The sequence below is a fragment of the Carassius gibelio genome, chromosome B20 (assembly GCF_023724105.1).
Source record: "Carassius gibelio isolate Cgi1373 ecotype wild population from Czech Republic chromosome B20, carGib1.2-hapl.c, whole genome shotgun sequence".
Classification (NCBI taxonomy): Eukaryota; Metazoa; Chordata; class Actinopteri; order Cypriniformes; family Cyprinidae; genus Carassius; species Carassius gibelio.
Window position 1 is genome coordinate 27,667,834 of NC_068415.1, and position 25,306 is coordinate 27,693,139.

The window sequence follows — 25,306 nt, forward strand, 5'->3', positions numbered from 1 at the left end:
CAAAAACGATAAATTGATAAGTAATACAACAACATATAATTTGTTTTTACCATCGGAAAATCATAACAGGTGCGCCCCCCGCGCTGTTTCGTACTGGAACTTACACAAAGCGACGAGTGATCCTCGTCACCTGATAATAAATTTCTTTTTTGATTTATGATTGCTGATACACTTAATTTATTAACATTTAGGCTAATCATGTTATGGTATACTCTCCGCTCGTCCTCACATGTATAAAATGTTGTAAAACATTGTTTTACTACAGAAATTTAGTAGTAACAAAAAAAAAAAAAAAAAAAATACAGAAGATCACTGAAATCTTTATATTTTATCATGCAGAATGTAATTCATGATTCATTCCAAGGCTTCATTTATTTGATCCAAAATACAGCAAAATCAGTAATATTGTGTAATATTTTTACAATTTTAAATAACTGTTTTCTATTTGAATATTTTAAAATGTAATTTATTTTTGTGATCAAAGCTGAATTTTCAGCATCATTACTCCAGTTCAGTACTCTTCAGTGTCACGTGATCCTTCAGAAATGCTTTTCACTGCAACTGTACTTTTCACTATTTTTATTTATTTTTTCATTGCTGGCTTATTTTAGGGAAAGTGTAGTGAATAAGAGACCTTCAAGAGACCAACATCCCTGGTCCACCACAGTATCAAATTTTTGCCAGATACATGGCTCACAGAAGGTTGCTGTTGTATTAGGTTTAAAGAAGCCCTTAAAACCCTGTTTATCTATATTATCTAATTATCTAATATTATTATTATGGTCGTTATTAATCGTGAATAAATCTAAAGCTTTTGAGACTATTATTTTGTGTTATTGAATTTGTCATGAAGATGTGACCATTTCTTCCTTTTATGCAGGCTTACTAAATAATCTTGATATAAAAAGGGGGGGGGGGTGCCCTTTTTCAGTTTCAGCACATGCCCCTCAAAAGGTCTGTGCACGGCCCTGATGTTGATGATAAATATTAGCAATGTAGCCCATTACGTCTTACAAATAATCAATCAATCAATCAATCACCTTTATTTATATAGTGCTTTAAACAAAATACATTGCGCCAAAGCACTGAACAACATTCATTTGGAAAACAGTGTCTCAATAATGCAGAATGATAGTTAAAGGCAGTTCATCATTGAATTCATTGATGTCATCTCTGTTCAGTTGAAATAGTGTCTGTTTTAATTTGCAATCAAGTCAACGATATCGCTGTAGATGAAGTGACCCCAACTAAGCAAGCCAGAGGCGACAGCGGCAAGGAACCGAAACTCCATCGGTGACAGAATGGAGAAAAAAACCTTGGGAGAAACCAGGCTCAGTTGGGGGGCCAGTTCTCCTCTGACCAGACGAAACCAGTAGTTCAATTCCAGGCTGCAGCAAAGTCAGATTGTGCAGAAGAATCATCTGTTTCCTGTGGTCTTGTCCTGGTGCTCCTCTGAGACAAGGTCTTTACAAGGGATCTGTATCTGGGACTCTAGTTGTCCTGGTCTCCGCTGTCTTTCAGGGATGTAGAGGTCCTTTCTAGGTGCTGATCCACCATCTGGTCTGGATACGTACTGGATCCGGGTGACTGTAGTCACCCTCTGATCTGGACACAGACTGGATCTGGTGGCTACGGTGACCTCGGAACAAGAGAGAAACAGACAAATATTAGCGTAGATGCCATTCTTCTAATGATGTAGAAAGTACGGTGTTATGTGAAGTGTTCCGGTTCCAGTTTACCTAATTAATGCAGCCTAAAAATCCTTTAACGGATTTGGATATTAAAAGCATATTAGTATGTTATGTGTATGCCAGGTTAAAGAGATGGGTCTTTAATCTAGATTTAAACTGCAAGAGTGTGTCTGCCTCCCGAACAATGTTAGGTAGGTTATTCCAGAGTTTAGGCGCCAAATAGGAAAAGGATCTGCCGCCCGCAGTTGATTTTGATATTCTAGGTATTATCAAATTGCCTGAGTTTTGAGAACGTAGCGGACGTAGAGGAGTATAATGTAAAAGGAGCTCATTCAAATACTGAGGTGCTAAACCATTCAGGGCTTTATAAGTAATAAGCAATATTTTAAAATCTATACGATGTTTGATAGGGAGCCAGTGCAGTGTGGACAGGACCGGGCTAATATGGTCATACTTCCTGGTTCTAGTAAGAACTCTTGCTGCTGCATTTTGGACTAGCTGTAGTTTGTTTACCAAGCGTGCAGAACAACCACCCAATAAAGCATTACAGTAGTCTAACCTTGAAGTCATAAATGCATGGATTAACATTTCTGCATTTGACATTGAGAGCATAGGCCGTAATTTAGATATATTTTTGAGATGGAAAAATGCAGTTTTACAAATGCTAGAAACATGGCTTTCTAAGGAAAGATTGCGATCAAGTAGCACACCTAGGTTCCTAACTGATGACGAAGAATTGACAGAGCAACCATCAAGTCTTAGACAGTGTTCTAGGTTATTACAAGTAGAGTTTTTAGGCCCTATGATTAACACCTCTGTTTTTTCTGAATTTAGCAGTAAGAAATTACTCGTCATCCAATTTTTTATATCGACTATGCATTCCATTAGTTTTTCAAATTGGTGTGTTTCACCGGGCTGCGAGGAAATATAGAGCTAATAAGGGCAATGGAAGCACCCAAATTCATCAAAAGAGCCATGATTTGCAAGTGCCATAACAAGTCTCAGTAGCCTAAATGCAGTACATGAAACAAGGTATATATATAAAAAACTTGCTTCTTGCACACAAACATAGCCTATATTTTGTAAACTTTTTTTTTTATATATACGAATTCATCTTTTGATAGAACTATTTCTTTAAATTTTAAAGCAGTGGTCTCAAACTCAGTTCCTGGAGGGCCACAGCTGATCCAAATCACACCTGCTTGGTTATTTCTAGTCAAGTCAAGTCAAGTCACCTTTATTTATATAGCGCTTTAAACAAAATACATTGCGTCAAAGCAACTGAACAATATTCATTAGGAAAACAGTGTGTCAATAATGCAAAATGATAGTTAAAGGCAGTTAATCATTGAATTCAGTGATGTAATCTCTGTTCAGTTTAAATAGTGTCTGTACATTTATTTGCAATCAAGTCAATGATATCGCTGTAGATGAAGTAACCCCAACCAGGGCCGTTTGAAGGAATTTGGGGGCCCCAAGCAAAATGGACATAGAGGCCCCCCGACAAACCGCCGTATCGTGGTTTGATGTAAGCGCAATGACCTATTTTTCATTCATTCATTCAAAATCTGGCAAATTACGTGTCATTCTGCGTTAAACTGTAAATTCCGTTTTTATGACTGGATTCCGCGATTCTTGCAATCGAAACACGCCACGACGTTCTCTTTATGTTTGCCTGAGCCCTCAAATCAAAACACTGCTGACTCCTTGCAGTCTGCGATTTCTGATCTGCGTTTTCCTTATCCCGTAAAAAAAAAAAACATATTACTGTAACCATATTCCTTCCTTTCGAAAAAAAAAAAAAAAATGCAGAGATCACTTGACTTGGTTGGCTGGCTGCTTTCAGCGACTACTGAGAGGGGCCCCCTTGAGGGGGATCCCAATAACAGTGTCATTACACGTTACTGCATTGACGATCAAAGGGGCGCTCACACAGTGTCGTTGCATTTTATTCTTAACCAGTCGTTGTCTTGGGGCCCCAGGTCAGCTCGGGGCCCCAAGCAATTGCTTGGTTTGCCTGCCTTGTTGCGACGGGCCTGACCCCAACTAAGCAAGCCAGAGGCGACAGCGGCAAGGAACCGAAACTCCATCGGTGACAGAATGGAGAAAAAAACCTTGGGAGAAACCAGGCTCAGTTGGGGGCCAGTTCTCCTCTGACCAGACGAAACCAGTAGTTCAATTCCAGGCTGCAGCAAAGTCAGATTGTGCAGAAGAATCATCTGTTTCCTGTGGTCTTGTCCTGGTGGTCCTCTGAGACAAGGTCTTTACAGGGGATCTGTATCTGGGACTCTAGTTGTCCTGGTCTCCGCTGTCTTTCAGGGCAGTAGAGGTCTTGAAGACCTTGATCAGCTGCTGGATCAGGTGTCTTTGATTAGGGTTGGAGCAAAACTGCAGAGCTGTGAGTTTAAGACCAATGTTTTAAAGTAATATCAGTCAACATTTGTATAATATATTTCTTAAGAGATGTTTTTGTTAATATGCCAAGTAGTTACAGTGATTACAATTTGCTTACACACTAAAAGTTAACCTTTAGGCACACTTAGTGAAACTATTTTCACATCAAGTCCACATCCACAAAACGTAAAACTTAAAAACATTTAAATGCCACACTTATTTACTGCTTACCCACACCCAAACATCCAGAGTGAAAACATCTATACATGACTTTGAGAGAAACACATTTTTCGCCCTTTCTGTGTAATTCTATGTAAATACTGAAGATGCATACAAGTTACTTATATTCTGGTTGTTTCAAAGCAGTGGTAATTCAAACTCTGCTTTAAAGCAGCTCTAACAAGCCAAGTGTACAGCTCATCAGTTCAGTGTTAATTCATTCAGTTCGAAGTAAATTCTATCAATTCTTCATGCACACTGTACATACAGTGTATTTTTATGTGTATGACAAACTCCTGTGCACTCCACTGCACAATGAACAAGCAAAGTCAAAAGATAGTAGTGTTTTACATTTGACATATCCATATGTAGTTTGACATGTACCTGTATATAATTAATCATTTGATGTTTGTGTGATGAGTTATTATGCAAAAACACAATTTTTAATGAGTAAAATAATTTAAAAAGTGTTTGCTTTTGAAACAGATATGTAATGTTGTGTGTGCATATCTTGTGTAAGTTTAAAGAAAAGGAGTCATTGTTTCAGAAACTGTCAACGCATTCAATAATAATAAAATAATATGGGGAAGGTCACAATACTTTGATTCTTATAGTCAATGTGTTTTAATTATATTTACATTGATTCTACATAAACTGATCTCAAACTAATACTGTGTATTCTCAGTTTCCCCAAGCATGTTCATTATTCTTCTATAGAAGTGTAAGACATCACTGTACTATATACAAAGAGGATATGGTCTTTATTAATAATAAAAAGTAATGACACATAAACAAAAGCAAGAGGATAAGGTCTTTAATTAAAAAAAGAAAAAAGTTATATATTTTTTCAAAACATTGTATAATATTTTTGTCCCTCACTCAAATAGAATATAACTAAAATAACTGAAGCTCATGGTTTTTTAGATAAACATTCACAATTTGAAAATGGAGTGTATTCATTCAAAATGTTTCATTTTTAGTGAAGTAGAAAAACTTTTATAAAATAAAAAAGCAAGTAGAAAAAGGAAAAGAAAAATATAATGATACACATTACCAACCAACATTAAATTATATTTCAAGGTTTCATTATTCAAATCCAAACTCAGCAATGCTCAGTGTTTTTATCTATAGTTTTATCTAAGGGTCAAAATGTGAAACATGCTTGTCATATTTATATTATTATGCAACTTTTAAAATGGTTCCACAAAAAAAAAAAAAAAAAAAAAAAAGCTTGATTTTACAGCATTGACAAGTTAACAAATAATAATAATAATATATTTATCCCAATGTCTTCGATAAAACATTAAACACTGAAATAAAAGCCAATTAGCCAACGCTTGAATTAATTGCAGCATATTTTACTAAATGAAGGGTCTGGAAACTTTAGTAATGGATTCCTTGTAATACAATTCTTAAACAAATTCATGTAATACACCATTTAAAATGAAATAATAAATATTGGGTACCATGCAACATGTTAACAAAAAAATAAGAACTTATAAATTATAAATCAATGTAAGAATGTTATTAAGTTAATTAAATTAATTGTTTGGCAATTTCAGTTTATGCTGTATAACCATTTCCCCCTATGATAAACTTGGATGAAAAAACTTTTTTTCCTATGTTCAATTAAGAGTTAAGGAAAGTGTGAATAAATTGTAGGGTCAGATCTTGTAAATCTTGTAAACTGCATTAACATAATAATTATTAAACTAATTAACCTCTATTACCACTAGCTGAAACCTTTAGTGCATCGCTGTAAATTTCATGCAAATAGTGATGTCCAGTCTACTATACTGAATTTCTAGCTGTTCTGTTTGAGGAAATCTGGTGTGGAGAGTATTTTGGCAAATACTTTGAATCTTTTGAAAGACCATTCTCTCTAAAAGGGAATTAAAGCAATCTAAAAAAAAAAAAAAAAAAATGTGTATAAAGAGTATAAAACATTATACTCAAACATAAGTCTCTAACATGACTGTAATTCAACACTTCTTTGGTATTAGGTTATACTGTGTCCTCATAGGACACAACCATGAAACACTACAGTCATACTTAGGGACAACATTTTAAGTACAACTTAAGTAGAAAAATGTGGGTAAGAAAGTATTACAGGTTTGGAACAACATGGGTTTGAGTAAATGATAACAGAATTATTATTTTGGTGAACAAAACACAGAATGAATCCTGTTTCAAAAACCTAGCAATATGCAATAAATGAATAACGATCACTGATAAAATCTTTACATTGTGAATCCAGTATTCCTTTGCAGAAGGGTGTTACTACAAAATAAGTATAATGCAGCAATGGCTATGGGACAGTTATTACAGTGTCTCAGTGGAGTGTATTTGTGTAGAAAGTGTTATTAAAGGAATGAGGAAAGGTTCACCCCAAAATCAAAATTCTGTCATCCTTTATTTAACCTTGTATTGTTCCTAATGTGTTGTGTGTGGATATGTCTACACAAGCACTGCAATGTGACACTACAAAAGCACACAGAACCTAATATAACTAGTGATGCTGTCTACACTGGACGTAGCACAACACAACAAATATCCAACAGGAAACTGATGCCCTGTTCCATCTTTGGTGTACTCCATGCACTTTCATTACGTCTGCCAACTGGTCGAATGGATCTGAAACGTTCACTTTAATAGATCCAGTGTAAAATCTGTGTGGATATGATGTCAAGCTCCAAAAATGACTAAATTTAAGTTTTACCAGGATATAAAAAAATATATTTAGGTTTCACATGTGGAACAAAGTCAAACTGATTTGGAATGATATGGGGTTAAGCAAATTTTCACAAATATTTCTAGGTCAAGTATTCTTTTAAAGACTTTTTATGCTGTGCCACTGGCAGAATATGAGAATTGAGGGAAGTGGGGTCTTCTATCACTGTCGAAGGACTCCATGTTTTCATCTGGAAAATAATCATACATAAAATAATCACAGATAAAATTATGGCCAAAGAATAATGTACAGTATTTCTTCAATTTGTAAAAAGATTTTATAGAACAACCTGAAAATCACCACTAGGTGGTGCCTTCGCAATTATCCAAATATTTGTTAAGTGAGAGTTTTTTAACATGTACTGTAAGAGAGGGGCATCACCTTGGCCTGGGGGTGTGATGGTGATGGTCTGCCCTGTAAACTCCACATCAAAGTAGCGAGTGTCTGTTTCTGACGTTACCTGGGGCTTAAAGGGTGGTACAAGCTGTGGAGAAACAGATACAGATAGATATATTTTGGGAAGTCGTGGCCTAGTCGTTAGAGAGTTTGACTCTTATGACTGAGGTGCCCTTGAGCAAGGCACTGAACCCCCAACTGCTCCCCGGGCACCGCAGCATTAATGGCTGCCCACTGCTCTGGGTGTGTGTTCACAGTGTGTGTGTGTGTGTGTTCACTGCAGTGTGCGTGCACTTTGGATGGGTTAAATGCAGAGCATGAATTCTGAGTATGGGTCACCATACTTGGCTGTATATCATGTCACATATATATATATATATATATAGTGGCCTCTCTTTATGACCAACAAGAATTTTGCCAATGACTGAATGCTATTGTTATTCACCTTCTTCTGATAAACATCTTGCCACTCAATGCCTGCAAAGAACTTATGCTGCATGACTTCTTTTGCATCATCTGGACCTCCACCTAACCTGCAGAAAGAAAACCCCAAAACAGATGACAAACAGCTGCATTACTTGTTACCTTTAATACCAACAACGTTCAGGGAAATGTTAAAACACACACACAGAAAACTATACTTTCACTAAACTAGATTTTCAGACAGTTCTTAGTTCTTGCTTGTATATATATATTTTTTTTCTGATTAGGCAGCAGGGATATAAATTAAACAGTGTGACAGCAAAATAATGTCACAGATGACTATTTGTAAGACTATTAATTGAAATCAATTGTCCCCAAAAGAAAAAAGAGTCTTCATTCAGTAGCTTGTGATTCATCTTAATCTAAAATCATTGTCTGTGAGTCCATCTTCTCGCTATTCTATATCACGGACTATTCTTCTACCACATTTGAACTAAACCACTCTTGTCTCTAACTAGCAGTTTTAAATCTGGGCCACTATAGTCAATCCCCATTCCTTTTTGACCATTGTTTTTTTTTTTTTTTTTTACTTCATAAAGGGACAAGGTTGCATGTAAATTGCTCTTATTAAATTTTTTTTGAAAAAATCAATTAAAAGACTCAGAGACCTTCCAAGTGATGTTATGAATCAATTACTTGAGAGATTATTTTTCAATTATCCATCATTCATCATGAATTATTGAAACAGTGCACATGGAGAAGGTCTCTCACCGCTGCTTCGGGTCTTTCTGAAGCAGTCCTGACAGCAAAGATTTTGCCTCAGGTCCAAGTGTACGAGGAAAACGGATCTCATCCATGAGGATCAATTCAAAGAGTTTCTCATGATCCTGGTTGTAGAAGGGCAGCCGGCCACACATCATCTCGTACATGACTACACCCAGCCCCCACCAGTCCACCGCCCGGCCATAATCATTGTCCTCAAGAACCTGAGAAATAGCAGCAGAGAACCAAAATTGAGGCCAAGTGGTCAAGATTTTGCTGGCTGGCATGGTATATAACTAAAATATCGTGGAAAATGTTTATTTTTTATTTTTTTATTATTGAAAACCATTCTGACAAAAAATATATTTATGTAAACTCATGTAAAACCACAAATTTCATTACAGTGTAACCAATGTTTTAACAGTGAAGCATTAAATGGCTGCCTTTCACATCACAGCTCATGGTTTGTAATGACATAAGTTCTCAACATCTCCATTAGGTATGTACAATTTGAAGAGGCATTGTGCTTGACCAATCGGTGTATGACATCAAAGTACCGCAAGAGTGATTTCAAAGCATTAGGAGCCATCTACCTTCTAATAGCTTTTGCTGTACTATTATTATCCATGATTAATCACATGACAGATCAGATGATAGCATGTGGAACTGATTAAAATGGTGGTATATTCCCAAAAATACTCCCAAATGCTCGAAAGATGGAAGACAATTTTCATTTGTATATAGATTTTTACAATCCACATTAAGTGTCCAAATTTACCAATAGGCTATAGATGATTAGATAGCAGCTGGCAATAGATGCGTATGTGAATAACACTGGATGTATTTGAAGTAGTTGCAAGTTGGCGTTATTAATACATTATGCTATGATATGGAAATCTGTAAGGTTTGAAAGGTATCAAATATTTAATGTTTTGTTCCATTTCTATTTGGTGTAGTGACAAACGTACAGTATGTGGGTAAAGCTGGATATGTTTTAAGCAGTTGCAAGTTGGAGTTATACGTAAATACATTATACTGTGATATGTTAATGTGATAGGTTTGAAAGATATAAATTCTGTAAGGATTTTTACAATTTTAATTTGTTCTAGTAACTCTTAATATGTATGTATGTATGTGTGAATAAAGCTGCGTTATATTTATAGTAATTGCAAGCAGGAATGACTGTTTCATTACGCAGTGATAAGGAAATATATAAAATGCAAAAGGTGTGAAATCTAAATGTTGGAGGAATCACAATAACACTGTACAGGTGAAGTTATCCATCGCTCTACTGCATACACCTTAAGTGTAGTAAGGGTCCACTGCAGTTAAAAGTTTTCAGGGATAGCCAGCACTGAACCAACAGGTCAGTGAATCAGATCCAGATTTGCACGCTCCAGAATCTTATTAAACAATGATTCAAAATGACACCACTTAAAAATGCATAGCAACCCCCCTCACCCCGAACTCCTTTATAAATTAGCTCATGTATTCAAAATGGTCTTCAAAAGACCAGATCGGATTAAAACCCCCTGCTTTGTGTTCCTGCACTCTCCTGTTGGAGAGCCATAGTGGCCCATTCTCTGCTTCCAGAGATAGAAAATATGTGTTTCTTTGTACCAACCTGGACTTCCTTCTCTATTCTCTGTTCATACAGATATTATTGCATAGTGTATTTACAAACTATTAGTGTATTGAACTCATTGCACATATCTTTCATCTAATGTTTTCTTACCTCTGGAGCCAGGTACTCTGGTGTACCGCAGAATGTCTTCATTGTTGCTCCCTCTGTAATTCCCTCCTTGCACAGGCCAAAATCAGTGATCTTTATGTGGCCATCTTTATCCAGCATCAAGTTCTCCAACTTCACAGAAGAATTGTGTTATGTAACATATTGGTTTGATAATGATATAACAAGTAGCATTATACTAAAAAGTAATTTTATACATTTTAAGTTATTAAACATGATTCTTCTTGTATATAATTTTTATCTCACCTTTAAGTCTCTATAAACAACGTTTTTCTCAGAATGAAGGTAATCCAGGGCTGAGACAATCTCTGCTCCATAAAACTGTGCTCTTTCTTCCGAAAAAACACGATCTCGCGATAAATGAAAAAAAAGCTGTGATATAAGAACAAATACCCCATAAATATCACAAACGATAAACAGTAAGAAAATCTGGAATTTAGGATCTTCTGGGATAAAACATATTATATGTAGTACACACATCATTTAAATAAAGCATGCATGCAAATTAAATAATTAGCTCATTAATTTGAATAAACAATCATTACTAAACTTCACCTTTACAAGATCTCACCTCTCCACCATTTGCATACTCCATAACAAAACATAATCGGTCATGAGTCTGGAAAGAATACTTCAAACCCTGAAACACAGGTGACATTAGGTGTTGTAACATTCATTATTAAAGGAATATTTACATTTATTCTCTAGTTTAATATTGATTATCAGTGGAAACAAAAAAAGATTGTTAATTCTGCTAATTCAGAGATCCTCAGAGAAATCCAATCCCGTCCGAAAAGGATGCCTGGGATTACGGGATATTATATTTCACGATGCTTCTCATAATGGAAATCAGTATCACTTTTGCCTTCTGAAATCAATAATAAATTACTGATTGATTATCGATCAGGGGTTTCAAACTCAATTCCTGGAGTGTCAGAGGCCTGAAGAGTTTTGTACCAACCCTGCTTCAACACACATACCATGTAGCTTTCAAATAAGCCTGACAGACTTGATTAGCTGGATATTGATATCTTGTTATTTATTTGAAATTATTACCAGTATAGGTGGTTCTTTTGTTGAAATATAAATGTTTTGAATATTCATGGACACAAATGTTTATGCCAGGCCACAAACTGACAAGAACTATGCATGGGTGCCACTCCTTACAGTCCTTATGCAACCCGATGAACAATTTTATAAATCTGCCCCTGCTCAATTAAATTATTATTTAAGAATAAACTTAACCCCAAATCCTATCAAAAAAACGGAAACTGGAATGTTCTGTAAATCAGTTCTAGTTTGTGATAAATGCAAATTCTAAAATGTCTCCTACTCTTTACAGTCATTTTACTTTAATATCATCAGCTTACTGTTAAAAAAGGGTGTTTGGAGTTCTGGAGGACCCGGTTTTCAGTAAGTGTGTGTGCTACCTCATCCTGTAAATAAAGTAATGAAAAGAATTAGTTAGAACTTTTAATATGAAGTAACTACGATGTATGCATTTAAATAGAACTTGAAAAAATACATTGTACAGACAAATAGAAAAAACAATGTTTACATTTACTGGAAAAAAAGTAGACAGAAAAAGGCAAAGGACCTACTTTTGCTACAATAACCTCCTTTTTAAGAATTTTCATGGCATAGTATTTTCCCGTGGCTTTCTCCTTCACTAGTATGACCTTCCCAAAAGTGCCTTTCCCCAAGAGTTTGAGGTATTCAAAATCATGCATTGTCTACACAAAAGCATAAAGAAAAGTCTTTGAGAAATACACTTTTAAAATATCCTATATCATTTAAAAAATTTAAATCTAAGGTACAAAAATGTATTTAAACAGGTTATTTTTAGTTTTTTAGGTTTAGGTTCACATCTTATATTGTTTACTTAAAAAGCAGGTCATATGATATTTTAAAGTGTCCTTATATAGTGTTGAGTCCCTTACAAAAGGTTTAAATGCATCTAAAGTCAGAAAACATTGTAATTTTCTCAGAATAAAATTAGATGCACACAACAAAAGGTTGGAATTGTATTTCTGTGGTATCCTTGAACACAGCGTCTTCCAGCATCATGTAAACAGTCTAACCAGCGGAAGTGTTTGTGGGCAGGTCTGACTCTGTTTGTATTTCGTGGGCAGGCGGGGATTATGCAAATGTGTTGTATACCCATAACAGGCAAAAGATTAGAAAATACTTGTTAAGGCAATTCAGAACCGAGTCTCTTCTGAGAGACAATATCTTTGCAGATTGCTTTCATTTAGGGATAGCTACATTATAAACTGCAAAAGAGATATTTTTCAAAAACCCATATGACCTGCTCTTTAAGAGTTGTTTAGCAACCATAAAAAATATTTTAACCTTAAAAAAAAAACACTGTATCATTAAATTTCTATAGAAAGAGTAGAGAGGACAAGAAACTCTCTACCACTTTGAGTCGAGGTTTGGACAGGTACATCTCCATGTCCATAAGGTCGGGTGCAGAGTCCATTCTCTCTTCCTCCTGCTTCTGTAGACTATCTGCCACAGCCTGGATGGCCTTCGTCCACTCCTCCCTGCCCAAAACAAGAAAATCATGGAGGGGAACTGTAATTTTACAGCTTTCTTTTATTCCACAGAAGTTTAATTTAAGCACTATCATGAATTAAAGCTAAACAGACACTGCACTGTCTGCTTCTGAATACAGCACACAGGGCCGCTGCTGGCCAAATGGGTGCTCTAAGCAGAATATTATTGTTGTGCCCCCTTCTTCAAAAAACAACAACAAAAAACCTCACTATAAGGGCTCAAAATAGAATTTAAATAAAAAAGTTATAAAATGTAATTAAATTGCATTATTTATAAATTAAAATTGTAGCTCCAGACAATTACCTATGGCTATGATTTTTGTCTGATTGATTTTATGGTCCCAAGCTTTCAGAAATCCCACAAAATAAAATTAAGCAGTTTTACTATAATAAAACCATGGTTAATTTTGGTAAGGGTTGTGATGCTCACATGTTTTTGTTGAAGAAATTTAAGAGGCTATAGCATTTCTATCATGAAAAGGTGGCCATGTTAATGTTTCAATTTGTATTTTTATATTTATATGTTAATGTTAATATAGACGAGAAGGGATTATTTTTATTTTTTTTTAGCTACTGGGATGGTGCCCCCCTGGGAGTTGGTGCCCTGCGCAAATTGCGTACTCTGCGTAAAGGAGGGCGGTGGTACTGACAACATACCAACCTTTCCTCTGGGGTCTCAACATGAAAAGTGCGTTCAATAACAGTTGTCCACTGCAGGCACCGAATAATAAAAGTGTTTGCCTTCGGTCGCTCCGTCTTCATCAGCTGACATTCTGAGTGAATAAAAGAAGAGAGAGAGTTTTTGTGTGTGCGTGTTATTTTGATGTTCTTAGGTTGGGTTAGGAAAGAAAGAATGCAAAAGGTGACAATTACAGCAAATTGAATTGTGTGTGTGTGTTTGTTCCTCTTCAAACTGTTTTTTATTCAAACTGATAAAATGAAATGGCTACCTACGGGCTACTGAAAAGTTATTGAGTGGAGTTTCCAGCTGGTCAACATCTTGTGGCCGCTCTTTGTACCCAATAAATGTACCATCACTCTTGAGTAAGAAATATCTTGGTCTCCATGTTTTTATGTATTCTCCTGGAAATAAACAGATTAGTAGAACAAAACATATCCAAACAAAATATGGAAACATTTCTGTATTAATATTTAATAAACGTATGTTATGATACCATGGACCACTAAATACATTAGGCACTTTTATGTTATTATTATAAAGACACTCCATTAAACTGGAGGCATATATATGATATGATATAATATACAGTCATGCCCAAAAATATGGACACCCTTGGTAAATATGATCAATGAAGGCTGTGAAAATTAATCTGCATTGTTAATCCTTTTGATCTTTTATTTAAAAATTCACAAAAATCTAACCTTTCATTGGATAAGAATTTAAAATGGAGGGAAATATCATTATAAAATACATGTTTTCCTCTAATACACATTGACACCCTTTTATTTAATTCTTTTTTAAACCTCCATTTTCCAGTTTAACAGCTCTAAAAGTTCTCCTATAATGCCTGATGAGGTTGGAGAACACCTCATAAGAGATCAGAGACCATTCCTTCATCCAGAATCACTTCAGACCCTTTAGATACCCAGCTCCATGTTGGTGGGCGCTTCTATTAAGTTCACCCCACTCATTTTCTATAAGCTGCTGGTCAGGGAACTGGAATGGCCATAGCAGAAGCTTGGTTTTGTGGCCAGTGACCCATTTCTGTGTTGTTTTTGAGGTTTGTGTTTAGATTATTGTCTGGTTGGAAGATCCAAACATGGTCCATTATAAGATTTCTAACAGAGTCAGTCACTTTTTGATTTTTTTATCTGTTGGTATTTGATAGAACCAAAGACGCCATGCATCTAAATATAGGCCCACAACATCAAAAATAGAGCAGTATATTTCATTGTACACATGGGATACTTTTTATCACTGTTTTCACCAAACCCATCTTGAGTGTTTGCTGCTAATTGTAAGCTCATTTTTAGTTTCATCTGACCATAGAAGCCAGTCCCATTTGAAGTTCCAGTCGTTTCTGATAAATAATTATGCTGGAGTTCGTTTTTGAATGAGCTAGGATAATTTTTCTTGAGACCCTCCTAAACAACATGTGGTGATGTAGATGCTGTTTGAAAAATTCTCTGACCCCGAGACACAACTGTTTTCTGCAATTCTGCAAGTCTTTAGCCACTCAAACTGATGTCCTCACCATGCATTATGACGATATTGATACACGTCCTCTTTTCATAACATTTTCTGTTGATTGAAAATTCTTAATTATTGTCCTGATGGTGGAAATGGGAATTTTCACTGCTCTAGCTCTTTTCTTAAAGCCACTTCACCAATTTATGAAGCTCAATTATCTTTTGCTGCACATCAGAAATATATTTTTTGGTTTCTCCCATTTTGATGGATGATTAAGGGAATTTGGGCTTTGTTTTCCCTCCTCTTTATATTTCTGTGAAACTGGAAGCCATGGCTGGATAATTTCATGTTCATAATCACCCTAGAGTGCTCAAATTGTGAATATGAATGGGAATATACTTGTGTATTATGTGTATTAGAGAAAAACATTTATTTCATAATGATATTTTCCCCCATTTTAAATTCTTATTATCCAATGAAAGGTTCATTTTTTGTGAATTTTTTAAAATAAAAGATAAAAAGGATTAACAATGCAGATCAATTTTCACAGCCTCATAATTACCAAGGGTGTCCATATTTTTGGGCATGACTGTATATGATAAACATATACACTACTTTTTTAAGTTTTTGATGTTTTTAAGTCTCTTTCTCACAATGGCTGAATTTATTTGACCAATATATAGTATAATTAAATATTTATTATCAGCAGTCATTATGTCAGTATTCAGTGTCACATGTTCAATCAATAATAATTGTAATATGCTTGATTTTATGCTTGGCAAACATTTATTCTTATTAATGGTGAAAACAGCATAATAGCTTAATAGAAAGTTTAAAAATAACTGCATTTATTTTAATAACATTACAACATTATTATTATTATTTTGTTGAATTAAAGCAAAAATCTTACTGATACTAAACTTTTTAATGATAGTGTATATGACATGATAAATATTTGTAGAGTTTACATGAATTATAGTTTAGGAATTTTATAAGTGGAGTGATGTTATATTATACTTATTATCATTAATCATGCAGTTTTACAAATAACCAAGAGACTAAATGGAAAATTTCTAAAAATTTAAAATGTATTTATTTTTATATGTTTTAATGTGACACTGCAAGGCTGTTTAAGAGACAAAGTGATCAAAATGATAAAAACTTGGAAGAAATGCTGATTAGTAAACAGCATATTATAAAAATAAATATCAGATAAAAAAAAGCCTTAACTTAAAATTGAGGTAAATATAACAGAAAGTGGGGGATGTCTGAGCCCTGTGAATTTAAGTAGTAGTTCTTATTCTTAACATGTCACTCTAAAAACAGAATAATATGATTAGTGAATAATTACTTTCCAATTGAAGTTTTGCAATCAGGAAATTAGATGTGAACAATATAAATGTTAAAGTTGTACTCCTTCTAACTGTATGTAGACACTCGAGCAGTCAGTATCTATGATCGAATTCTGGTAAACTACACAATTTACAGTACACATGTCACAGGCTGTTCTCCTTTAAACCACAGACTGCGAGTCCAAACCTACGACTAGTCAATTTCTTCTTGTTGGGGAAGTACCCTGCAGTACTTCAAGGTAATTTGTAAAAGGGGCATCCCTGAACCCTTAAAAATAGAAGGTTGAGAACTTTCACCATAACAGTTTTCATTTAATCAGTTTATCTACAGTCATGAAAACAAACAGGAAACTACTGTTTACAGTCATGGCCAAAAGTTTTGGCAGTGACATAATTTTTGTGTTTTGCAAAGTTTGTTGCCTCAGTATTTGTAGATTATTTTCCATATATTTCTATGGTATACTGAAAAACAATGATAAGCTTATCATAAATTTTAAAGACTTTTATTGGCTAAAAATAGCCAAAAATAGCCAATCTTCATAACCTCTGCAATTCACTCTAGCATGCTGGATATTAGCCTCTGAGCCAAATCCTGACTGATGGCGGTCCATTCTCCCCTTATTAGTTCTCGGAGTTGTTTACAATTTGTGGGCTTCTGCTTGTCCCCTTGCCTTTTGAGGACTGACCAACGGTTCTCTATGGGATTGATATCTGGGGAGTTGCCTGGCCACGGATACCAAATTTCAATGTAATGATCTTCAAGTCCCTTCTTTATCAATCTTTATGCTCTGCACTGGTGCTGCACGATTCCGTAGCGGTCTCCTCAGAAGGAGATGGTCCTGGTGCTTGATGGACACCCTGGGATGTCCTGAAGACCTCTTCACTGCAGTCAAACCTCTCTTCTTGATGATCCAGTAAATGGTTCTTCAGGTACAATATTCTTTGCAGAGATTTCCTTGCATGTGGGGCCATTTTGAAGAATGCTGCACGTGTTTCTTTGGAGGTAATCATTGCTAACAAGAACACAATGACTAGAAGTGCTTCTTCCCACCTTTTATACCAATCAGTCTGCTCTTACGATCTAATTTGATTGATAGTCAGTTGACCTGACTAGTGCTCATTCGCACTTTCACGTGTGCTTCTTATATGATTAGTCAATGAATTTAGCTGGACATTTTGTATCAGGATCAAAAAACAGTGAATTTGTTTTTTAGAAAAGTTCATTTTTTGGCCAAAGAAGGTATTAGCAATTATTTAAAATGCATCTGATCACTCAATACACAATAATCTAGAAACAATGTGAATGAACATCCACAACAGCTTAAGCGATAAACTTTGCAAAACATAACATTTATTTCACTGCCAAAACTTTATGCCATGACTGTATTCAAACTCAAGTAAGACCAAGACAGTCTCTGTCAAAAGCAAGAGTTCACATTACAATCAGATGAGAGTGGTTGTCAGCTACACAAGCCTGCACAAGTTTACTCAAAAAAAAACAACGGTAAGATGCCATGACTGCTGTTGGTGTTTGGGGTTTCATGGTTGGATTTTCATTTCTTTGTCATTTTTTATTTTAATGTCGCCACATTAGTGGGACTTCTGGTAACTAACAGTCAGATTCTTGAAAACAGGAAGTGACACAAAAGATATCGTGGCCACACAAGCAGTTTAAAAATTAGCTACTGCTATAGCTGACTCATATCTGCACTGATAAACACACTTTAAACATGCACATGGTGAGATCATAAAACACGATCGTCCTGGGAGCATGTCAGTTCTTTTAATGCATGACAGAAAATCAACTATTTGTTTTTTTGTTTTTTTTAATTGTTCTGTTCCAGATTAATACAGACACAGTTTTCACCCAAGGACTATCTTCTTTTTAATGACATCAGCTTTTTTTAATAAGACAGATGAGCAGAGGAAAAAGAGGAAGTACTGTACTTATTAGTAAAGGGGATTATAAACAGGTGAGAATCCTTAAAAAACAAACAAATCCAATTATACGAATATACAAAATACAATTTTGATGAAAAAAGAAATATGCTAAACATTAACAGATTAACACAAAATATGCCCCCATGGGCCACACATTGGGAAAAAAATAACTCCCTAAATCCCTTGTGGGCAAAACAAGCCTGCCGCCATGCTAAGCAGCATAAATCCAGGCAAAGGCAGAGCTGCTTTTCATCTGGGCCTAGAGTGCCATTACGGGTGGTGTCTGTCTGCATAGCTGAACTGAAATGACCTTGCCTACAGAAGTACACAGCCCTACACTGTCCGGCAGTCTATGTCTCATGGACACTGGCAAAATGAGGATAGCAAACGCCCTGAGTGCTTGATATTCAGCCCTTTTGCTGTTTTCTGCTCTCCACACCCTCAGGTCATTTCCCTGTACACTGTTGCATCTGCCTCTTTGGCTCAATGACTCCGATGCTCTGTGGTTTGCAAGGACAGACATGAACTCAAAATTTCCATGCTTTGAGGAGTGCAACACAGTAATATCCTCTCACTGACATGTACAGTAGGAAAATTTACTTAAGAAGAATGTGATTTGATTACATGTTGGCCAATGTTGAAAATACTGAATAAATAAGAAAAACAATAGCAACAAAAACAATGGCAGCTTTTGTAAAAGCTATAGACACATGATGCAGCTTTTTGCATTGTCACTGACGTAGTCTGTACAATGGTGCTGAGCAAGGTGGAGCAGAGTGGGCATTTTCAGTTAACTCCTATGGACGTTAAGCTTCACACTTGCAAGGAGATTTGTGGAGCTGACACCGGACTGAGAGCAGTGCTCAAAATGCTCAACTCCAATCAAATGAGGAGAGCAAAATGTCAGGCAGCAACACACAGCTGTGAAATTCAAGTAGTGACATTGGTCTTGAATGTTTATAAATATGCAGATTGCGCAGTTTCTGTTGGATTCAGTGTATAAATCATAATGCAGTTTGGACTCTTAATTGTGAGTAGACAGGCTAGGTTTTAAGTATTTTTTGGGCTAGGTTTTTATCAGTTTGACCCTGCTTGGGACTGGGTTCATAAACACCTCTTATCTGGACACAATCTAATGGTAATAATGTAAACAAAAGTAATTATTTATTTTTTTGTTTGTTTTTCACAAGTATCACATCTTCACATAATTTTTACCTCTCTTATGTAGCCATCCCTCCTTCACAATGACAACATCACTCATTGTGGCCGGAGAGAAAACCCTCTTGTCCCTTTGACTTGGACCAGGACCAGAAGGTGGAAACTGTTGGATGTCTCCAGCCTAGACATTCAGCAGGACAAGTGACCTGCAGGAAACAGAAGAAAATAAAGTTTCTGACTTATTTATGTAATATATATTAGCTTTATCCTACTGTTTTAAGCACAAAGCATGCTTGCACTTTACATAAGTGTGACTCTTACAGAATATATTGACATTGCATCTCAAAAATAAAAAACACTGCAGAAAAGAAACAAAAACAAATGCCAAGTTCTGTCATAAAACTCTAGATGGTGCAGGCTTTTGGGTAACGTAAATTGATGATATTCACAGTGTTAAACAACTTGACACAAGATGATTGGTCCATGTTGCATAAGCAGCCAATAGGTTTACTGCTTTGCATTTAAATGGCTGATTAGCATTCACTTTAGCATTTTGCACCAGACTTTCAGAGTTTCTCTAAACCCTCCACCTTCCCCAGCTCCACCTGTACAGATCTGCTACGGGTTATTATAAATCCTAGCCTATTAATGCAGCAGCAGTAGATTAATCGTTAAAAGATCACAATCTCGATTCAAACAGCTATGTAATCCCTTTTTTCAAATGACAATGATTCGCTCGTGTCTATTAAACCTTTGAAAAAGTCTTACTGGAACATTCAAATCTGCTTTTACGCTGCTGCTGACAGAGAGCAGATAGTTACCATGTTTGGATAAGAAACAGTCTTTTCAACTACACAGTATTATTTATGTCTTATAATCATTCATATTATCACAGAAATACTGGGATGAAACTTTATCATTCAGATATAAACATTGATTTCTATTGTAGCAATCAAAATAGAGCAAATCCCCGTTTGAAAGTAAAATAACATTCAAATAACATTTGTGTCGACTGCATCATTGAGGAAGTCACTGAATTATTGATTCAAATGACTTTTTCTTCATTATATAAAAATTGGTGTATTCAATATTTTAAATACATACATATATATATATATATATATATATATATATATATATATATATATATTAAAATGTTTAATAATTCATTCAAATAAATTAAACAATTAAATAGCAGCAGTAATATTTTGTCACACATTTTAGTTGTTGTTGTTTAGTTCAGAATCGTGGGAGAATCAGAATCTCCTTTTGAGACAAAAAAAAAAAATTGATTCTCAATTTATTCAGAACCGTGAAGCTCTAAGCAGCAGTATGTCTTAAATACTCACTTGGCAGCAGTAGCAATAATCTCCAACTACAGCTATAAGCAACAGCAGCAATTCATCTGCAGCAGCCTAACAGATCTATACCGCCAAGACTTAATAAATAAACATCCATTAACACGCTAAAATCTTCTGAAAGTTGTCATAAAAGAATTTACATGAAGAAATCTCCATTGTTTACAACAGCCCTTCGCCTACTTCACATTAACGGCTAGTTCTCTGCGATCTCTCATTATTAATTTATCTGACAATTATGTAATTATGCTGTTCTAGACTGATTTGTGGACCAACATAGCCATGTTCTTCACCTACAAATCTTTGACTGATCAACCAACATTTATAAAACCATAGGTATGCCAGAATATGCACAGAATCCCTTCTATTAACCCCCCCCCCCCCCCCCCCACACACACACACACATAAAAAGACTTGTTTGACTATGCTTAACCTCATAAGCATTCAAGTTGCATACATGCATTTTCTTATTCAGATGTGTTATTTTCATGTTGAATGTTCATCATGTTTCTATAAAATCTTTTTTTTAAGTTGTCTTCTTCAAAGCCAAGCATGCATTAATTAGCTTTTCACTTTGTACACACAACAAAATTTAAAGGAATTTTTAATTCTCATGACCTGCAGATCCTTGCTGTTGGTAGAAATTTTAACATAGCAATCCAATACCAGTGTATCCACTACTAATATACCTTAAATATACTCTTAATCTACATACCTTAAGTTTTTACTTTATAATAATGTAATTGAATTGCTTACTCCATTCATGAGCAGTAGATTTAGTTTATATCAAATCAATGTAACTGCTTCACATTTGAAAAAAAATAATGATAATAAATAATTGATTTATTCACACCAGTAAAAGAGTAAATATATTCAAGAGTCAATGGGATATTGTTTACACAATTTAATCCTTATACAAAAAAATAATTTGATAAAGTTTGCACATGTATTTGGTACACTATTTTAAAAGGCACAACAGTTAGAATATAATATTAGAACAAACCAATTGGGAAATAGCTTGAACTGTAGATTTTGAGATCTGACTAATAAAACCTGCTGCCCTTGATGCACCCCAGAGCTATGCAGCTTCTGGCTGCTTGGAATGCAGTGAGAAAGAACAGCGATCTCCTGCCTCGGAGCCGTCTGAAACAACAACCCCATGTGAACTTCCCCTCCCCCTGCCTCAAACATCAGCAACAAGGAGATGCAGGTAATCCTCTGGCTCAAAATACACATGCATGCACTTAAACAGAACGAGAGGCTATGGCTGCAAGCCAAAAGAAAGAATGAAAGTAAGATAGAAAGAAAGAAAGAACGTTAGCTGATAAGCAATCACATAATCTATGAGAAGTGCTGTAACAAGAAAATTCCTCAGACATGTACAAGCAAAAATACACACTGAAGAACCATTTACTCACAATGAGGCCAAGCAAATGCAAAGGTGCACACAGACCTACAACTCTCAGGCACAACTACCTTCTCTACTGACTCTCTCTGTCTGTCTGTCTGTCTCATACAAACCCACACACACCAGGGAAGTCTCATGTGTGTCAGCTTCACTGTCTGGTGCTGCCACTGCAGCTTGTCTCTGAGCGCGGCCCCTCCCAAAGCCGCCACGCTGCAGGAGAAAAAGAGAGAGTAAAAAAAAAAGTGGGCGGGCAACCAAGCCTGTGCTCAATGCAGCACTCCATGAACTCAATGGCCTCGCAGATGGTCACGTGGCACGAATAAAGCGAAAGAGTGAGAGACAGAGGTCCCTGAGGCCACCCACCTCATTCAAAATTTCAGCTTTTGCTCGTGGCTCAGTGAGAGGGAGAAAAGGAGTAAAGGGCCTCAGTCATCTAGTTTTTTTTTTTTTTTTTTTTTGCAGCGGCCTTGTTATGCTTATATTTCATAACTGCATGTGTATAGAGCTAAGTTTACAGTTTTTTTGCATGCAATGGAATCTTAACTATGTTTTTGAAATAAATATATTATGCTCAGGTTGCAATTATTTAAACAAAAAATACAGTAAAAACATTCTGATATATTCCTACAATTTAAAATGACAATTTTCTTCTTTATTATACTTGAAAATGTACTTTAATTTATTCCTGTCATGGCAAGGCTGAATTTTCAGCAGTCATTACTCCAAGTCTTTAGTGTCACATGATTAATATCACATAATATTGCTTTACTGTATTGATCAAATAAATGCAGCCTTGATGAGCATATAAGATGTCTCTCAAAAAACATGAAAAATTATTCCAAATGTTAACCAATAGTGAATATTAGTAGCACAGTGTTCACAAATATAAATATATATATATATATATATATATATATATATATATATATATATATATATATATATATATATATATATATATATATATATATATAGTTTTTTACATACATAAATGTTGCTCACATCAGTTCATATTTACAATTAATTTAGAACAATTGGTGTGTAAATAAACAAGGGATTATTAACAAGTCAGAGTATAAGACAATTTCCAAAAACAGAATTCAAAAATTCCAAACACAGAAATTAAAATTATTCTGGGTAAGACAACATGGTCATGAATTACTGCTTTTAGAGGGCTGTTTGTTTTTATGTTCAGTTCCTTAGCAACCACTATACCCCTGGTTGAGAATGGACCACCTTGATAGAGCCGCCAGGTTTTACAGCTTGAGGACGGGGTGGTTTTCTTTTAGGACATGATTGCTTTCAGCAGTTAAACAACATTTGGGTGGTGGGCTTTGACTAGTAGGTACACTTACACTGTTAAGTGAAATAAAAAAAATAAAAATTCTTAGAGGATTAAATGTGAAAAGCCCTCTCTGAATTACTTAATCTAATAATCTAAATATACAGAAAAATAACAATAGTTAAAAAAGTTAAGTTAAAAAGAAATCCCTTTCATTTACTTATTCAATAAATAAATAACATTTAAATAAATCCACAACAGTGATCAATCCACAGGGCTAGCTGGTTTTGCTAGAAAATTGTAGATTGTATGTCAAACATTTTTGTCATTGTTTCCTACATTCTAAACATCTTTTGCACCTTCACTCACAGAACATTGCTCCTGGGCACTAAACTACTTTGGTTGACCACCTCAATGCGCAAATGTACACCAGACACAAAATAGCCAACTGTTTACAAAAAATAAATAAACAAATAAATAGACCTGTATTATCAGATGTAACCTTGTTGTATGAGTTTTATTATTATTTATTTATACATGGTCTAAGTCTGTACATGTGTGAAGCCAAACATCACTTATATTTTGGCGATTGTTTGGATGCAGAATCATTGCATGCATATCTATTTAACAATTTTAGAGTGTGTATTAACATTTACGGCATTTGAAGCCTGCCATATACTATATAACAAATAAATTTAAAGCAACAACAAATCCCTGACCGTCTGATTGCTTTTTTTTTTTTACATAATTAAAAAAAGTTGTTAAAGCTCTAACAACTTGAGCCGTGATGCGGTTAGATGCTTGAGGAAATCATCTCATGTTCACTTCTGCCCAAAACAAGACTGCTATCATGCATACTTAAAAAAGAAAATCTATATGCACGTGTACAATATCATGTCATACCCCAAGACTTCAGATGTGACTTCGGTTCATTTCACAAATTCTTCGCGCGTCTTCTCGCACAAATTATTTCCATCTTGTTGGGGGTAAAAGTATGTCCTGCAAAACTATTTCCTCTCTTATATCACTATCTCTCTATCTCTCTCTCTCTCTCTCTCTCTCTCTCTCTCTCTCTCGGTTATTTCATCCTTCTTCTGGTTTTCCTTCATTCGTTCGTGATAATTCAGTGTGGTGCAGTAAGTGAGCAATGAGTTGCGCAGGCGGTGACGTCAGATTTTCTTAAACAGACCCCACATTTCCTTCAAGGCCTTACCACACAGCAAAAATGTTCCATTTGAAGATTATTTAGTAGGACTTATAGGTAAATGATTACAATAATACGCTTAAATATAACAAACATATAAGCGTATAGTTGACTAGTCCTTATGATTGGCATAAAATATTATACAGTCTACAGAACAACAACAATCGTAGCATCAGGGCATGCAGCACATATTCAAGTGCCCTGCTCGACCCAAGTCCAACTGGACCGTCTTTTTTCACTCTCTTCCCCATTACATAGCTTATTAAAATAGGTCAGTTTTGGTTTTTAATGGCAAAGTGATCATAGGCTGTTTCTTTATTACGTTAATTTTTTAATTTATTTGGAACATTTTATGTTTGTAAAATTCAAGCTGCAGCATCAGACAGTGAATTGAGCATTATGTTTGATCAATGTAGCCTTCTCAAACCAGCACGAATTGCCTAAAATAAACAGACATAAAACACTTCATGCATTTCACAGTATTCATTAAAAATGTTTCATAATGTAATTGAGGGCTGTTAGGCGCA

The 25,306-nt window shown here is 35.3% G+C and overlaps 1 protein-coding gene and 2 long non-coding RNA genes across 6 annotated transcripts in view; 1 reads left to right on the forward strand and 2 right to left on the reverse strand.

Moving 5' to 3' along the window:
- Positions 1-1,176: 1,176 nt before the first annotated feature.
- On the reverse strand, positions 1,177-4,016 carry LOC127983658 (uncharacterized). Its single transcript, XR_008160473.1, has 2 exons — positions 3,806-4,016; positions 1,177-1,315 (listed from the first exon to the last, which is right to left on the reverse strand). It is a non-coding gene; the product is annotated as an uncharacterized LOC127983658 (long non-coding RNA).
- LOC127983660 (uncharacterized) overlaps positions 1,315-25,306 on the forward strand; it is a 62,983-nt gene continuing 38,991 nt past the window's right edge. Inside the window, exons 1-2 of the long non-coding RNA XR_008160474.1 lie at positions 1,315-1,462; positions 3,952-4,020. This is a non-coding gene — a long non-coding RNA (uncharacterized LOC127983660). The remainder of the gene's footprint in view (positions 1,463-3,951; positions 4,021-25,306) is intronic.
- Positions 7,018-24,713, reverse strand: LOC127983655 (RAC-alpha serine/threonine-protein kinase). Of its 4 annotated transcripts, none has more exons than XM_052585872.1 (15): positions 24,479-24,654; positions 22,417-22,503; positions 19,585-19,733; positions 13,879-14,007; positions 13,586-13,697; positions 12,786-12,912; positions 11,968-12,099; positions 11,737-11,802; positions 10,938-11,006; positions 10,613-10,738; positions 10,352-10,480; positions 8,626-8,840; positions 7,877-7,964; positions 7,417-7,519; positions 7,018-7,225 (listed from the first exon to the last, which is right to left on the reverse strand). In XM_052585872.1, the coding sequence occupies exons 3-15, from the start codon at positions 19,628-19,630 to the stop codon at positions 7,146-7,148; spliced, it is 1,422 nt and encodes a 473-aa protein (XP_052441832.1). In that variant the 5' UTR covers positions 19,631-19,733; positions 22,417-22,503; positions 24,479-24,654; the 3' UTR covers positions 7,018-7,145. The 4 variants fall into 4 exon arrangements, with proteins under 4 accessions (XP_052441832.1, XP_052441831.1, XP_052441830.1 ...); XM_052585871.1 differs by having other exon boundaries at positions 22,362-22,503; XM_052585870.1 differs by having other exon boundaries at positions 22,304-22,503.